The following is a 17,434-nucleotide window of genomic DNA, read 5'->3' as shown; positions in this document are numbered from 1 at the left end:
AAAAGCGCTGCATGGTGGTTGAAAATAGACAGAAATATGTACTTGGTCATGGTGGTGACAAATTGAATAACAGATGTAAAAATCTTGGTACAGTGACTTTTTATGTAAACACTGTTACATGCAGATCATAGATGTATCTTTACATTGTGTACTGTTTCAATGCAACACTGAAACAACTTAGAAAACTACAACTACTTTAGCTACTCTTGGAAATCTGTTACTTGACTCCTTTGAAGCCAACATATAACAAATCAATTGAAGTATCATTGACACATATAGAAATGCTGTTGACGTATATCTGCACGGTGCTGTGGTGGCCAACATAACTCCTCACAGCAAGATGGGACCAGGTCTAAGTCTCGGGCCGGCCAAAATTTCTGTATGGAAAATGAATTGTCTCTGTGGAGTTGTCCGGATAATACATGGATGTTGGCATTTTTGGATCCTAACAGGTCTTTAGTTACACTGTGTGACTCTGTAGCTAAAGACCTGAAGGGGTAATGCAACTCTCTTTTTCCTGTTTAGGAAGCCTGTCAGCATCTTTTCAAGGGGCCTTTCACAGATTTTACAAATCTAAAGTGTATATTAAATTATCTCAAGTGCTGCCACCACCAGAGACTACTTGTCAACGCTGTGCAAGAAGGATGATATTACCACATGGAATGACCTATAAAATGTTTTCATCATTGATTACCTTTATCAGGATGACTTGCAGGTATGTTGTGTAAAAGGATGAGTGTAATATGTTTGGTTAATCTGTTAATTGGTATGACAGGTATGACAGGTCTTAATGTTAGTGTACAATTGGTAGGTAGAGAAATCTGCTTTACTCCTTGAAAGACACATTTTTCAAAAGAGGGACAACAATTAATCTGGATGAAAATAATGTATCAAGTTTTAGCCACCAGAAGATGGCACATACAGTCAAATGGTGGTCTGCAGTGTTTTCATGTGAGCAAACAACATTACATTTACTTTCAGTGCAAGTTTGTAAATCCTGACAACTCCTGAAATCAGGAGAGAACGAAAAAAATGCTGATTTCTTTAAGGTCCTATTTATTCTAAGAATATAGACTAGCATCCTGATAATAAGATTTAAATGTCCAATATAAATAATGTTATGCAACACACTTTCTCCCCCTCCCTCACAGAAACACACAGATACATTAGCTCTGCCTCTCTTTCCCTGTCTGCACATCTCTTTATTCTAAGGGCAGTTTTGATCACGTTTCCTCTCTCCTTTGTGCTGCAGACCAGAAGGCTATCAACTTCACCTTAGCTAACACAACTACTTTTAACAGTCCTCACTCTCCACAAATATCAATCGCATTTGCAATTAAGAGTGAGTGTTTTCAAAATCGCATACTAATGTTTTGCGTACTGTATGCTCAGTCAGTATGTGCTGCATACTGCAAACTAAATTAACAATTAAGTATGACATTACCAGCTGACAATTCACACATAAAGCTATGGTTGCAAATGTATTTTAGAAAACTTTCTTTGTTATATTTGTTGAAATTATCTTGACACTCCATCCTGAAGGCAATCAATAAACGCTTTGGAAAAAAAATCAAAAGCAGTGACAACACAGCCTAAAAAGAAAAATAAGGTTGGATCATCGGTGGAGCTGAAGAGTGCCCGGGTAACGCAGCAGAGCAGACAGTTAGCAGCTCACAACCTGAGACGGCACCCACCTGTCACTCAAAGCGGCCATGTCCTTTATTATGCCTTTAAGCTTTGATGTCATTTAAACGGGTGAGTTATGTAAAAATATACAGTTCAGTCAGAAACACTCTCGTCATAGATTTTTAACCATTTATTGCAACAAATGTAAATACAGTAAAACTTAGCGCTGGTGGCTCTGCTCTTAAAATGCTCCCTGGATCACCATACATAACCCCCCCAGGTATACAGGAATGAGCCCGAAGTAAACTTTGAATACTATTGCAAAAAGAACTCTGAACTAAAAAAGGGTGGAGGCTGGGGTGGAGGAAGTAAGCTTTGCCAGCTGTATGGTCTGTAACAGCATTGGTGTAGAAAGGATCAGTGAGGAGGGAGTCATATCTAAATGAACCTCCTTGAGGTGAGAGTGGGCTGTGATTGCTGTGTGGCTGATTGGAAGCTATGATTCAATTGGCTGGCTGTCAGCTGGTTACAGCTGGGGTCGTATGACTTCCGTGTCCTGCATGAACTAACGCTATGCTTCATTTGAGTCAGGAACACTCTTGTCATAGATTTTTAACCATTTATTGCAACAAATGGAAATACAGTTAAACTTGGCGCTGGTGGGTCCGCTCTTAAAATGCTCCCTGGATTTAGCCAAGTAGCTACTAAGCCGAAACAGGGAGCACCAAGCAACAACCCCCAAAACAACGGAACCCAGACGCCAAGTCTGATCTAAAACCCACAAAGCATCAGCCAGACTATGAAAAATCTATGTGTAAAAAGCAAGCTTGCTGTAGACCTCAGAAATTTTATGTTCAGAATAAGGGCTCAAGCATGCATCCCAAAAGAGGTCAATTTACTGTTATATGTGTCAGGATCCCTGTCTGACCCTTTGTGTGTTGACCTCTGTTTTTCCCCCGATCTCCTCTCCTCATGTGTCTGTCATTCCCCTGTTTGTTATTGTGTGCCATGTGCTCTGTGTTTGTTTTCTCGGGCCTGCCTCCAGACACCTCCCATGGCCACACCCCCTGATCGGTGCACAGCTGCGGACAATCTGGCTCGTTACCACCTGCAGTTGGACACACTGGATCATGATCCCACTAATCACCGCCTGGCAGTATATCAACCCTGGTCTTGCAGGCCTGGGTTGTCAGTCAGTGCCGTCTTCTGCCTTGAGTAATGGACGATCTGCCTGCCTTCCAGCCATGGGACATCACACCGTCAATTTGCCAGCCCTCTGGTGTCAGACCATGGGTATCACACCGTCGATTTGCCAGCCCTCCGGTGTCAGACCACGGGTACCACATCGTCGATCCGACCTGCATCCTGTGTCGGACCAAGGGCTCCACACAGGCATTCCTGTCTTTGCCATTAGAAAATAAAATCTATTGGTACCGTATTCTGTGTCCTGTGGTTGCTATTGGGTCCTGAACCTGAACTCTCGTGACAATATGAAATATCTGTGTGTAGCAGAAAGCATGCTGCATACCTCAGCAAACATTATGTTAAGAATAAAAGCACAAGCATGCATCCCAGAAGAGGTCAACCTACAGTTTTATGAAATATCTGTGTGTAACGCTGCAGACCTCAGCTGTTGGGTGCTGCTTTCTGGGAAAGATGCAAGCATGCATCCCAAGAGAGGTCACACTACTTAAATCAAGCAGTGAACCCCAGCCAACCGCTTGCAAATGCAGCATTTATAATTATCTATCTTATTTAATTCATTGATGCATGGAGGTACTAAAGCAGTCTACAAGGTAATGCTCATAGCCTTTTGAGCTGTGATTATCTCGACAACTCCCGGGTTAACTTAACGTTCATTGGCTGCTGAGAACCAGCGGTCTATAGATTTCAGTGTAGATGCTGGGATCAATGCAGCTGCGGAGGTAGTTGCACAGAGTGCGAAGACTATTGCTGAGGAAGGACTCCACATCATTTGCAGAGGAGATGGAGTCGGGTTGTGAACCAAGACCTTGATGTGGCTTTTCTATGTCAGTTAGAAACAAGGGTTCGTCTCGCACCAGGACGTTGTTGCAGGTACCAGGTTATGGAAGTTGGAGGACAGAATGTAGTGTTGGTTAGTGAGATAACAATGGTCAAACTTTTACCTTCCCCATACGTTTTTAAATGTTTAAGGTAGATGGAGTACATGCGAGCATCTATGGTGATATCAGAAATTGTAAGATCATGCAAAGGATCGAAAGGGTCTGAGCTGATTGTGTTTCACCACACCGGAGGAACCGATAAAAGCAGCGAAGAACACAGCCTCTAGGAAAGAATCCACATATGGCTTAAAACATCCAGGCCTTAAGTGAGGCACTAGAGTGTGCGCTATAACGGTAATGAGAAAGGAAGACACTTTCCTGGATTTTTTAGGTTGTTGAACAGGAAGCGAATGGAGGAGTTCCCGAGCAGGCTACATACTGAGGGGTCTGCACATCTTGAATAAAACTGAATACCTGCTACAAATGCTGTGATGGAAGACGGTGATTAATGCTCTAATTGTAAACTGTTTTAAATCAGTGCACATTTAGAGCATTAATCATGGAGGTGTTTACAAGCATGACAGGAACAGGAAAGCTGCAGAGAATGCAGTGAAATAGACCATGCAGAGTCATACATTTTTATTGCAGAGTTCTTCTAGGACTGGACAGTGCCTTCTAGTCTAGGACGTTTGGAAGAAGGCTGGGTAATGCAGGCTTTGAAGAGCAGAGGAGTATATTTGAAGGGAGAGGGATCGATTATTTTGGCCAGGTGTCCACGAACAATTGATTGTTGAAGATTCCTCGAAAAACAATAGAAGGTTCCACATCAGTAAAGAATTTGAGAGCGACTGAAGTTTCTGTATTATTGCTGTAGAAAAACGATTGCCGTTCCAATTATCACAAAGCTATGACCAAATCTTAGATCAGATCTACTTCATCTAACGCGACCTCATATCCTGCATAATCGTCTAACGTTATCTCATACAGTACATCCCGAAGCCTTTCTCAAACGACCCCCTACACCCTCTCCCTACCCACTGCCACTCTGCTTGCGTGTTCACATGGAAGGTCCGTCACATTACCAACAAATTAGTGGGGAGAGGAAGTGTGTTACATGACCCCCCCACCAGCGACTTTTTAGAACAAAGAATTGCTTTTCTTCGCCTTGCAGATGGTCCTGTTGGTTCAGATAGGTGGAACAGCTCAGGACAGATAACAATAGGCCAGAAGCACAGAAAGCACCACACAGGAAGACTGCCGGCAGGCTTTAAGGACAAACAGAACCTTCATACTCAGCTTGTTGGGCATAGTCATTGGCAAAACCGAGTTACAGGTGAGTCACAGAAGCAGGCAATGAGGGAGCAAACCTGTTCTCACTCAAAAATGTGTCAAATACAGATGGTTGGTCAGTGTTCCTCAGCATCTGATACCAATGCACCCTTTAGCTTCTGTTTGAGACGCACCAGGCTTTTAACTAGTTCACACCACACAGCTTTAGCCCTGATTTTCTACTCAAGGACAGTTTTCGCCAATTCCCGACAAAAGACAGATGACCGGAAGGATGATTCACTAAAATGTCGGAGCAATTGGGGGCCTGTTGGTGCTGGCTGGAGACCACAGCATGTGGCCAACCGTAAATATGTAGGGGTTTCCTGACTAGTGATCAGAGACAACTATTGAGGTGGGCCATTAGGGAATCAGTGACAACTGGAGGGGCTTGAGTTCAACGACACATGACAGAAATCTAGTTGAACCTCTTTACTGCAAGAAGTTTGAACAAATCCAAAATTCTATATTTTATACAGATTCATGGCATAATAGTAACCAGAAGCTGCTTTCTGTTACCCAATACAGAGCATGATGGAAATTGTAATTGTTTTGAAGAAAGGAAAAAAGAGGAGGGGGAGGTGAACTACAGGGAAAAGCCCAATGAAGAGAGATGAAACAGTAGGGGAGAAGTTCAGTCACTCCCACTGAAAGAAAGTTGTCACCAGAGTAAAAGAGCAAAGAGGGATGTGGAGGAAGAAGAGAGATTCATCAGTTGTATGACGAGCACAGCAGCATCTTGTCTCCTCTTTCTGAGAATGAAAAGCCTTGATGAAGCCGAACTTTGCTTTCCAGAACTCCTCAACTCCTCCTGCAGGAAGGCCATGCGTCCTCACTCTGTATCTATGCTCACGTACATTTTACTGTCCTCCATCTCTCTGCTCACTGTGACTCTCAACCTGCTCGTCATCATCTCCATCTCCCATTTCAAGTATTTATATGTGTTATATCAGATATCAAATATCAGATCTCAGACTGTAAAGGAAATATGTTTTTGTCTTTAGTAACTGCTTTCATCTCTTAGTATAATATATATATATATATATATATATATATATATATATATATATATATATATATATATATATATATATATATATATATATATATATATATATAAATAAATTGACTACCAATAATGATAAGCATGTTGTTCTCTGATTTCTTCAGGCAGCTTCACACACCCACCAACCTCCTCCTCCTCTCTCTGGCTGTCTCAGATTTCTTCGTGGGCCTCCTCATGTGCTTTCAAATTGTGCTCATAGACGGCTGCTGGTTGCTCGGTGACCTCATGTGTGTTCTGTATACTGTTCTGTCCTTTATTATTACCTCTGCCTCAGTAGGAACCATGGTGCTCATATCAGTTGACCGATATGTGGCTATTTGTGATCCTCTACATTATCCCAACAAAGTCACACAAAACAAAGTTAAGATCTGTGTTTGTCTGTGTTGGATATGTTCTGCTTCCCTTCAGACTCTGCTGCTGAAGGATAACCTGGAACAACCAGGCAGGTATAATTCCTGCTTTGGAGAGTGTGTCGTTGTCATTAACTACATTGCTGGATGTGCAAATCTTTTTTGGACTTTTTTTGGTCCTGTCACTGTCATCATAGTTCTGTATATGAGAGTATTTGTGGTGGCTGTGTTTCAGGCTTGTGCCATGCGGTCTCATACTGCAGCTTTTCCTCTCAAGTCTTCAGTCAGTGTAACTGCTAAAAAATCTGAATTGAAAGCAGCCAGGACTCTTGGTGTTGTTATTGTTGTGTTTCTAGTGTGCCTCTGCCCATATTATTGTGTTTCACTCACAGGCCAGGACACCTTGATCAATACATCATCTGCTACCTTTATAATATGTCTGTTCTATTTCAACTCCTGTCTTAACCCTGTGATCTATGCCTTTTTCTACCCCTGGTTTAGAAAATCGATTAAGCTCATTGTTACTCTTAAGATACTGCAGCCTGGCTCATGTGCAACCAACATACTGTAGAGAACCACTGCATGGTGGTTGAAATAACTTGGTCATGGAGGTGAGTATTTAGTAACAGATGTAAAAGTCTTGGTACAGTGACCTTTGTATGAACACTATTACATGCAGATCATATATGTGTCTTTACATTGTGTATGTCACACCTGTATGTCAAGTTGGGTTTTTGTCCTGTCTCCACGTTTGTTTTGTGACTTCCTGTTTTATTTTGGAAATTAACTCCTCTCGTTTCAGGTTCCTTGCCCTTCCTCATGTGTCACCAGTCTGATTGTCTTCCCTGATTCCTGATTGTCTCCACCTGCTCCCCCACTTCCCTCATGTGTACTTATAGTCTGCGTCTCCCCTTGTCCTGTGCCAGTGTGTCATGTCCTTTTGCCTTGCACACCCGCCTCATGATATCAGCAAATCCAAGCCTGAGTATTGTCTATCCCGTTCTTGTTTCTCGTTTTTAGTTTCTTCTGTAAGAGCGACCTTGTTTTGCCTTTTGCCATTTTGATCATCCAGCTCTTTGAGTAGAATCAGAGCTTTTTTATTTGTAGCATTATACCTTCCTTGCGAAGTGATTTTTGGTTTGGCTTTTGCCGTTTTTTACTTTACTGCTCTTTGAGTTAAATCTAAGTTTTTTTAGTTCTGCTTTGTGAGTTTGTTTTCCTGCCTCGCTAAAAGAGGCTTTGTTTCCAGGGATTTTCCTGAGTCTTTTGTTGTAAATAAAAGATCGTCAGTTGAACCTTAAGACCTGCGTCCGAGTCCTCATCCAGAGTTCCCTCCGTGACAGTACACACTGGCCAGAATGGACTCGGCAGATAAGGACCAGCTGACTACGGCGCTGCGCACTCAAGCCTCAAGGCTGGCGCAGCATGAGGATCTGGTGGCTGGCCTCGATCGAGGAGTCAGGGGACTAGCTCAAAGCCAGGAGGGGTTTAAGGCCACCATGACCACGCAGGTGGGACTTCTCAGCACCCAGGTGGAACAGATCCTCACCCTCCTCTCCACAAACCCAGCCGCTGCTCCCGAGCAATCTCCCACGCCTTCTGAGCCCTCCCCCGTAGCCACACATGCTGATGCATGCACCAGGCTGGCACCCCCGGAACGATACTCTGGGACCATCGGACAAAGTAGGTCATTCATCATTGAATGCGAAATGCACTTTGAACACTCTCCTCTTCACTTTCACACAGAAAGATCCAAGGTCGCCTTCATGATGTCTCATCTCACGGGAAGGGCCAAGGCGTGGACCACCGCTGAGTGGGCCAGGAATTCGGCAATCTGTGCTTCGCCTAAGAGGTTTGCCGACGCTCTCAAACTCGTCTTTGACCCTGTGGCGACAGACCGAGAAAGGGCTCGGGAGCTCAGCCGGATAAAAGAGGGAGGCGAGCCTGTTTGTGATTACGCCATTCGCTTTCGCACCTTGGCGACGGAGAGCGGGTGGAACACCACAGCCCTATACGATGTTTTTCTGAAAGGACTTTCAGATCCGATCCAGGACCTTTTGGTCCCATTGGACCTCCCTCCAGACCTCGATTCCCTCATCGCCCTCGCCATCCGCACAGACAACCGGCTGCGGGAACGGAGGCGGCAGCGCGGGTCCAGGTCGACAGCCACGGCACCTGATTATTCAGCGGCTCTCTGGCACGCCGCATCACGTCGGACCTCTCTTGAGCAACGTTCAGGACCTCCCGCCGGAGGAGAAGAGGAGCCCATGCAGATGGGAAGGGCCCGGCTCTCTCAAGAGGAACGGCAGCGGCGCTATCAGGAGGGCAGGTGCTTTTACTGTGGCGAACATGGCCACCTCATCACCGCTTGCCCCGTGAAGGCCAACCTGTTGGTGAGTCATGTCACAACAGTTACTCTCACCCCACGACGATTAACCACAGTGAAGATTAAATACCACGATAAAGACCTCGAGATGGGAGCACTGATTGACTCAGGGGCAGATGAGAGTCTAATCGACTGGGGTTTAGCGCGGAGACTGGGGCTTCGGGTTAACCCACTGAGTAAGCCTGTTAAGGCGAGCGCGCTCAATGGAAGCGCATTGTTCACCATAACGCACGTTACCGAACCAGTAGATCTTCACATCGCCGATCATTGGGAGCGCATAAGGCTGTATCTTATACACTCACCTCTGCACCATCTCATCCTCGGGTTTCCGTGGCTAATTCGCCACAACCCACACATAGATTGGCTCACCGGGGGGCAGGGGCTGGTTTCTTCTTTGTGGGGAAAAAAGGATGGAACTCTTCGCCCCTGCATTGACTATAGCCCACTCAATGAAATCACTGTTAAGAACAGATATCCCCTTCCCCTCATGTCTACAGTATTCGACCAGCTTCAACAGGCACAGATTTTCACCAAACTGGACTTACGCAACGCTTATCATCTGATTCGCATTAGGGAAGGGGATGAGTGGAAGACAGGATTCAACACGCCATCTGGACATTACGAATATCTGGTCATGCCTTTTGGTCTCACCAACGCCCCAGCAGTTTTCCAGACGATGATAAATGACGTGTTGAGAGAATTCTTAGATCATTTTGTATATGTTTATATTGATGACATTCTGATTTATTCCCCCGACCTAGACACTCATAAGAATCATGTTGAACTCGTCTTGCAACGTCTCCTAGACCATGGGTTATACGTTAAAGCAGAAAAGAGTGAATTTCATGCCAATACTGTCTCCTTCCTGGGCTTTATCGTAGCCCCTGGAAGGGTTCAGATGGACCCGGCTAAAGTAAGCGCTGTAGCCGAATGGCCAACACCTGATAACCGCAAAAAAGTGCAGCAATTCCTCGGTTTTGCCAACTTTTACAGGCGGTTTATCAGAGGCTTCAGCGCGACAGCAGCTCCGCTCCATGCTCTCACTTCTCCGCAGGTACCGTTTCACTGGTCCGCGGACGCAGCCTTCCGAGAGCTTAAGCGGTGGTTCACCACAGCACCCATCCTCACGCTCCCTGATCCCGCTCGCCAGTTCGTGGTGGAGGTGGACGCCTCTAATGACGGGATCGGGGCCATTCTCTCCCAGTGAGCAGAGTTGGATAACAAGCTTCACCCCTGTGCTTTCCTATCACGATGACTGACAGCAGCGGAACGGAACTACGATGTGGGAGATCGTGAGCTGCTGGCGGTGAAGGTGGCCCTATCCTACAGACCGGGGTCAAAGAATACCAAGCCTGACGCCCTGTCCCGTCTTTTCAGCCCCGAGCCTGTGGCCATGGAACCTGAACCCATCCTTCCACTTAACTGTGTGGTTGGAGCGGTTACCTGGCCTATAGAAACTGAGGTGAAGCAGGCTAACGGTGAGACCCCTCCACCTCGTGGGTGCCCAGAAAATCGTCTGTTTGTCCCCGTTAATCTGCGCCCACAGGTGATCCACTGGGCTCACTCGTCCTTGCTCACCTGCCATCCGGGCGTACGTCGGACCATGTTCGCCATCACGCAGAGGTTCTGGTGGCCGTCCATGGAGCCGGAGGTCCGGGAGTACGTTGAGGCATGTTCCGTCTGCGCCAGGAACAAGAACTCCTCCAGAACCCGCGTAGGCTTGCTGCAGCCGCTGCCCATTCCGTCCCGGCCGTGGGCAGAAATCTCTATGGACTTTGTCACGGGGCTCCCGATCTCCAAGGGTAACACCACGGTTTTGACCGTGGTGAACGGATTTTCTAAAATGGCACATTTTCTAGCCTTGCCCAAGTTGCCGTCAGCTAAAGAGACAGCTGATATCATGATGAACAATGTGTTTAGGATCCACGGATTCCCCCAAGACATTGTGTCGGATCGGGGGCCCCAATTCGTCTCGCGGTTCTGGAAGGAGTTCTGTAAGCTCATTGGAGCCACCGCTAGCCTCACATCTGGGTACCATCCTGAGGCTAACGGCCAGACGGAGCGCCTCAATCAACAGCTGGAAACCGGCCTTCGGTGCCTTGTGGCCCAGAATCCTGCGTCATGGAGCCAACACCTGACATGGGTCGAGTACCCCCATAACTCCCTTCCCACCTCCGCCACGGGTATGTCTCCCTTCCATTGTGTGTTTGGTTACCAACCTCCTGTTTTTCCCGAGTCCGAACCAGAGGTGTCTGTGCCCTGCGCCCATGCCTCAGTCCGTCGCTGCCGCCGCATCTGGGCAGCAGCACGCCAGACACTACTCCGACAGGGGGACAGAGTAAGGAGAGCAGCAGACCGCAGGAGGAGACCGGCGCCTGCATATCAGCCCGGCCAGCGAGTATGGCTCGCGGCCAAGGAACTACCCTTACAGGTAGAATCACGGAAGCTGGCTCCACGTTTTGTCGGCCCGTTCCCCATCTCGAGGATCATCAACCCAGCAGCTATGCGCCTCCGCCTGCCCCGGTCCCTCAGGGTACATCCCACATTTCACGTCAGCAAGATCAGGGAGAGCGCTATGATGCCGAACCCCAAGCCACCCCCGCTTCCTCGAATGATCGAAGAGGGGCCTGTCTACACGGTGAAGAAATTGTTGGCAGTACGTAAGCGGGGCCGGGGCAGGCAGTTCCTCGTGGACTGGGAGGGATACGGCCCAGAGGAACGACAATGGGTTTCGCCTAGCCTCATAGTCGACCCGGATCTCATTCGGGACTTTTATAGAGATCACCCGGACATTCCAAGGCCGTCTGGTATTCGGCCTTAGGGGGGGGGTAATGTCACACCTGTATGTCAAGTTGGGTTTTTGTCTTGTCTCCACGTTTGTTTTGTGACTTCCTGTTTTATTTTGGAAATTAACTCCTCTCGTTTCAGGTTCCTTGCCCTTCCTCATGTGTCACCAGTCTGATTGTCTTCCCTGATTCCTGATAGTCTCCACCTGCTCCCCCACTTCCCTCATGTGTACTTATAGTCTGCGTCTCCCCTTGTCCTGTGCCAGTGTGTCATGTCCTTTTGCCTTGCACACCCGCCTCATGATATCAGCAAATCCAAGCCTGAGTATTGTCTATCCCGTTCTTGTTTCTCGTTTTTAGTTTCTTCTGTAAGAGCGACCTTGTTTTGCCTTTTGCCATTTTGATCATCCAGCTCTTTGAGTAGAATCAGAGCTTTTTTATTTGTAGCATTATACCTTCCTTGCGAAGTGATTTTTGGTTTGGCTTTTGCCGTTTTTTTTACTTTACTGCTCTTTGAGTTAAATCTAAGTTTTTTAGTTCTGCTTTGTGAGTTTGTTTTCCTGCCTCGCTAAAAGAGGCTTTGTTTCCAGGGATTTTCCTGAGTCTTTTGTTGTAAATAAAAGATCGTCAGTTGAACCTTAACACCTGCGTCCGAGTCCTCATCCCCAGTTCCCTCCGTGACAGTGTACTTTTTCAATGCAACACTGAAATCTACTACTACTCTACTCTAGAAAATGTGTTGCCTTATTTGTTATATGTTTCCTGTAAGTCACACATATAACAAATAAGTTGAAGGATCTTTGGACTAATATAATATACTAAATATTGTTTTCTTTAGTTATATTGCGTAACTTTAATGCATCTCTCTCTTTCTTGTTTAGAAAAAGGAGCCTGCCAGCATCATGTCAAGGGGCCTTTCACAGGTTTTACAAATGGTCTGCAAAAATGTTTTAATTAATTGACCTTTATATTGATTATCTCTTTCAGGTAGTGGTGAAACTGTGTTCAGCACCTGTACTTACTTTTCCTCAGTTTGGTTTGCCCATACAGTGAGAGGTGGAATAAAACTTGTTCTCTCTTACGCAAGTTTACAAAATCACTCCAATGTACCTTGACTCTGAAAATAACACACTAAATATTTATAATTTTTGATCTGCTGCTTTTAAAGGACAACCAAAATGTAGAAATTGAGCCATAACCACTCTGTATTCTTTTGTGGATCCCAATCACAGAAATGAACTATATATAGAACCTGGACATCTGAATGGACAGAGATAGTATGGAGCGGACACATCACTACTTTAATATTAAAGTTAGCAAGATGACTCAGCCAAACTTGTAAAGATTGAAGTGGCTGACTTGCAGGTATGTAATGTAAAGGAACAAGTGTAATTGTGTTTGTTTGGTTTCACTGTTAAGTATGACAGGTAGTAATGTGAGTATATAATTGGCAGATAAAAAGAAAACTGCTTTAAAAGCTTGAAAGACACATTTTTCAATGAGGGACACCTCAACAGTTAATCCTGAAGAAAATAAGCTTAAGAAGTTTTGGCCACCGGATGATGGCACATGCAATCAAATGGTGGCCTGCAGTGTTTTCTTCTGAACAAACAATAGTAATGTTTACTTAGTCAGGAGAGAACAAAAAAATACTGATTGCTTGATTACTGACTCTGTCTCTCTTTCCCTGGCACACTTTTATCTGCACGTCTCTTTATTCTCAGTGCACTTTTGATCATGTTTCATCTCTCCTTTGTCCTGCAGACCAGAAGGCAACCAACATTACTCACTCTCCACAAATATCAGTTGCTTTTGTAATTTTGTAGTTCTGGCAGAGAAGCTCAACTATTTTATTGTATTGGTTACACAATAAACCCTAGCTCAAAGATCTTCAACACCATGTCTACACAGGCATATTGTTAGTGTGACGCCCACCGATGTTTTCACGTGTATTAATGTGTTTTGTGTTATGTACAGCCAATATGGTTTGCAGTGAGCATTGTGACAATGACCTGGCAGAGAGTGACTGAGAGGCAGGGGTTTATATAGTAAGTGCAGCAGAGTGAGCAGGTGAGAGTGATAGAGCTGATGAGGTGGGTGCACTGAATGAGCTGATTAGAAGGAAGGTGAGGGGAGTTGTGCTGATGACTAGAGTGAGGAGAGTGTGGAGTGATGGGAGAGAATGGGCAGAGCTGTGACGGGTTCAAAATCTTGGACAAGGGAAAAGCCTACCATCAGGGTTTTATCGACCAGAAATCCAGATATCTCACGGCCTTTATCACGCCCTGGGGCCTCTACGAATGGGTGCATATTCCCTTTGGCCTTGCTAATGTTCCTGCAGCCTTTCAGAGGAGTATGGAGGAGATGCTTGACTCCCTTAGGGACGAGTACTGCATTCCATATCTCAATGACGTCCTATGTTATGCAAGGTCTTTTGAAGAGCATGTTGAGTGCGCAAGGTTCTACAGGCCCTCCAGCGTCATGGAGTAAAACTAAGGGCCGAGAAACGTGAACTCTTTCAGCGTGAGGTCCATTACGTGAGATGACTGGTATCTGCGGAAGGAGTGAAAATTTACCCAAAAGACCTGGAGGTGGTACTGTTGCTCAAAACCAAGACACCACAGGCAGTAGGTGATATCAGAAGGATCCTTGGTTTCCTAAGCTACTACCGATCCTACATTCAGGATTTCTCAAAGCCTCTTTACGAGTTGCTGCAGGTGAAACATGGAATGTCAGTGACTCCAACACACCAAGGGACCCCAACTGTCCTCTAGGGGAATGGTCAAAAGAACATCAAGCAACACTAGAGCGACTCGTGGACATGCTCACAGGCCCACCTGTGTTGGCATACCCGGACTTTAACTTACCATTCACACTGCATACTGACGCATCAGAGCAGGGCCTCGGGGCCATCCTTTACCAGCAGCAGGAAGGGAAGTTGAGAGCCACTGGTTAAGGATCGAGAACTTTGACACCTTCTGAGAAAAATTACAATCTACACAGTGGGAAGCTGGAATTTCTTGCCTTGAAATGGGCAGTGTGCGAGAAGTTCAGGGATTACCTGTACTATGCCGCACATTTCACGATCTATACAGACAGCAACCCCTTCACCTACATCATGAGCACAGCAAAGCTAAATGCTGTTGGACATTGTTGGGTAGGAGAACTCAGTGATTTCTGATTTGAGGTGAAGTACCAGCCTGGGAAGGTTAATATAGATGCAGATACATTGTCTCGCATCCCGCTGGATATTGAGAAATGCATCACAGCCTTTACGACAGTAGATTTACGGCCATAACGTCGTGATGACGTTTCCTCATTCTGCGGAGCAGGTGAGATGAACAGATGTGAAATTGCCCTGTGTCATTTCTGTGTCCTGTTTGCAGGTGGGTGAGAAGGTATTGAGTAATGAATTAGTCTGTTTAGATGAGCATGCAGTTTTGGTAAGCAAGGTAGCTAGAAGATCAATCTTCTTGATCAGCTTCATTGACTTCATGGTAAAACTCAATACTGTCACAAATTCCCCTTCATATTTGCTGTTTTCATCCTCCATGCCTGTTTACTTAACTGTCATTTCAGATCCTTCCATTCATACCCAATCATCTCTCATTCCCCTCACCTGGTCCTTCACGCTCTTCTCACCTGCAGCCCATTCCCTCATTAGTCCCTCACTATTTAGGTCCCCTCACTTGCACTTGTTCCCTGCCAGATTGTCTTGCGCGTCTCAGCCAAGTTCTCCAGCGTTATATTGTATATGTTGTATTGTTCTGCCTGTTCCGACCCTGCCTGCCTGTTCTCTCGATCTTGGATTTTTACCTGTCCCTTATTGGATTTGTTTGCCTTTTTGACTGACCTTGCCTTTACCAATTAAAGAAATCTAAGCCTGATTTCTGTCTCTGAGTTGTGCTCTTTGGTTCCCATAGCTGTAATCCTTACAAATATGGAACGGCTGTCTCAGTAACGGTTATCTATCTGACTCGTGGTGAGACACCACAGCATCTCCCTATTAGGAACTCAGTAACAAACACCCACAGAACACAAGAGAGATTGGATTTTCTTCAGTTCACGCTGATTTATTTGCATCACAAAGTATACAAGTAAACCGAGTTGTCCGGAGTCAACTAACATCACAACAGCATTGTACATTATTTTATACCTCCATTCTACCCTAAGTCAGAGTCACCATTTACTGTGTTTCCACCATCATATGATTTGTAAACAGATAGAAATTATTACCCGACAATCGATCATAAACAAGCAACGATGTTATACAAGAAAGGGTTAAACTATTGCCGTATGTATATAGGCAACAGGTCCCTGTGGCGTAATGCTAATGCTTGCGCTGTATACGTGCTCATCTTCTCTGTTGCCCATTTGTCTTAGTATTTCCTAGTCAAGTGTTCCAGAGTTTTTTCTTGTTTATTTCACATTGGTATTAGACCTTACTTTTGTATTTCTTGACTCTGCCTTAGCCTTGTGATTTTGGATTACTTTGCCTCAATTTGTACTGAATAAAAAACTTTTTGATTCAACCCATATCTTTAATATTTTTTTGTGTTTCTGTGACAGAGGGTAGGGGAGAAGGCGGCAGGCTGTTTGTGAGAAATAGTGTTGTATAACATTCTCTCCAGTGGACATTTAAATCACACTATCAGAATGCTAGTCTCCATTCATAGAATATGCATAAGACTTCAAAGCAATCAGTATTTTTTTGTTCTCTCCTGATTTCTGAAGTTGTCAGGATTTAAAAACTTGCATTTTAAGTAAACATTACTATTGTTTGTTCACAAGAAAACACTGCAGGCCACCATCTGAATCCAAATCTTCTTAAGCTTATTTTCTTCAGGATTAACTGAGGTGTCCTTCATTGAAAAATGTGTCTTTCAAGCCTTTAAAGCAGTTTTCTTATTACCTGCAGATTATATACTCACATGACGACCTGTCATAGTTAACAGTGAAACCAACCAAACACAATTACACTTGTACCTTTACATTACATGTCTGCAAGTCAGCCACTTCAATCTTTACATTGTTCTAAGTTTGGCTGAGTCATCTTGTTAACTTTAATATTGAACTGATGTGTCTGCTGCATACTGTCTCTGTCCATTCACATGTCCGGGTTCTATATTTAGTTAATTTCTGTGTTTGGGATCCACAAAAGAATACAGAGTGGTTATGGCTCAATGTTTTGATTTTGGTTGTCCTCAAAAAGCGGCGGATCAAAAATGATAAATTATTGTAAGTTATATTGTATAGAGTTATACAAGTTATTTTCAGAGTCAAGGTACATTGGAGTGATTTTGTAAACTTGCGTAAGAGAGAACAGATTTTATTCCACCTCTCACTGTATGGGCTAACCAAACTGAGGGAAAGTAAGTACAGGTGCTGAACACAGTTTCACAACTACCTGAAAGAAATAATCAATATAAAAGTCGACCAATTAAAACATTTGTGAAGACCATTTGTAAAACCTGTGAAAGGACCCTTGACAGGATGCTGACAGACTCCTTTTTCTAAACAGGAAAGAGAGAGATGCATTAAAGTTACGCAGTATAACTAAAGACCTGTTGGATCCAAGAAAAGAAAACAATATTTAGTATATCATATTAGTCCAAAGATCCTTCAACTTATTTGTTATTTGTGTGCCTTACAGGAAACATATAACAAATAAGGCAGCACATTTTATAGAGTAGTAGTAGATTTGAGTGTTGCATTGAAACACTACACAATGTAGAGACACATATATGATCTGCATGTAGTAGTGTTCATACAAAGGTCATTGTAACAAGACTTTTACATCTGTTACTAAATACTCACCACCATGACCAAGTACATTTTTCTGTCTATTTCAACCACCATGCAGTGTTTCT

General features: G+C 44.6%; 1 protein-coding gene across 1 annotated transcript; it reads left to right on the top strand.

The window, feature by feature from the left end:
• The first annotated feature begins 5,695 nt into the window (after positions 1-5,695).
• Positions 5,696-6,963, top strand: LOC137890098 (trace amine-associated receptor 13c-like). The gene is made up of 2 exons (XM_068734198.1): positions 5,696-5,907; positions 6,147-6,963. Exons 1-2 carry the CDS (start codon positions 5,696-5,698, stop codon positions 6,961-6,963), a joined length of 1,029 nt encoding a protein of 342 aa, XP_068590299.1.
• The last annotated feature ends 10,471 nt before the right edge of the window (positions 6,964-17,434 follow it).

Source organism: Cebidichthys violaceus, unplaced genomic scaffold (genome assembly GCF_023349555.1).
Source record: "Cebidichthys violaceus isolate CVI_PGR_0920_01 unplaced genomic scaffold, fCebVio1.0.p SCAF_61, whole genome shotgun sequence".
Lineage (NCBI taxonomy): Eukaryota > Metazoa > Chordata > Actinopteri > Perciformes > Stichaeidae > Cebidichthys > Cebidichthys violaceus.
The sequence above is the reverse complement of the archived record's forward strand: the minus strand, read 5'-3'. Positions and strand labels throughout refer to the sequence as shown.

What these genes read in the sequence shown, in the direction of transcription:
- LOC137890098 (XM_068734198.1), top strand. Translation starts at nt 5,696, where the DNA reads ATGACGAGCACAGCAGCATCTTGTCTCCTCTTTCTGAGAATGAAAAGC. An exon ending in ATCTCCATCTCCCATTTCAA is followed by an intron (nt 5,908 to 6,146) that starts GTATTTATATGT and finishes TGATTTCTTCAG; the next exon opens with GCAGCTTCACACACCCACCA.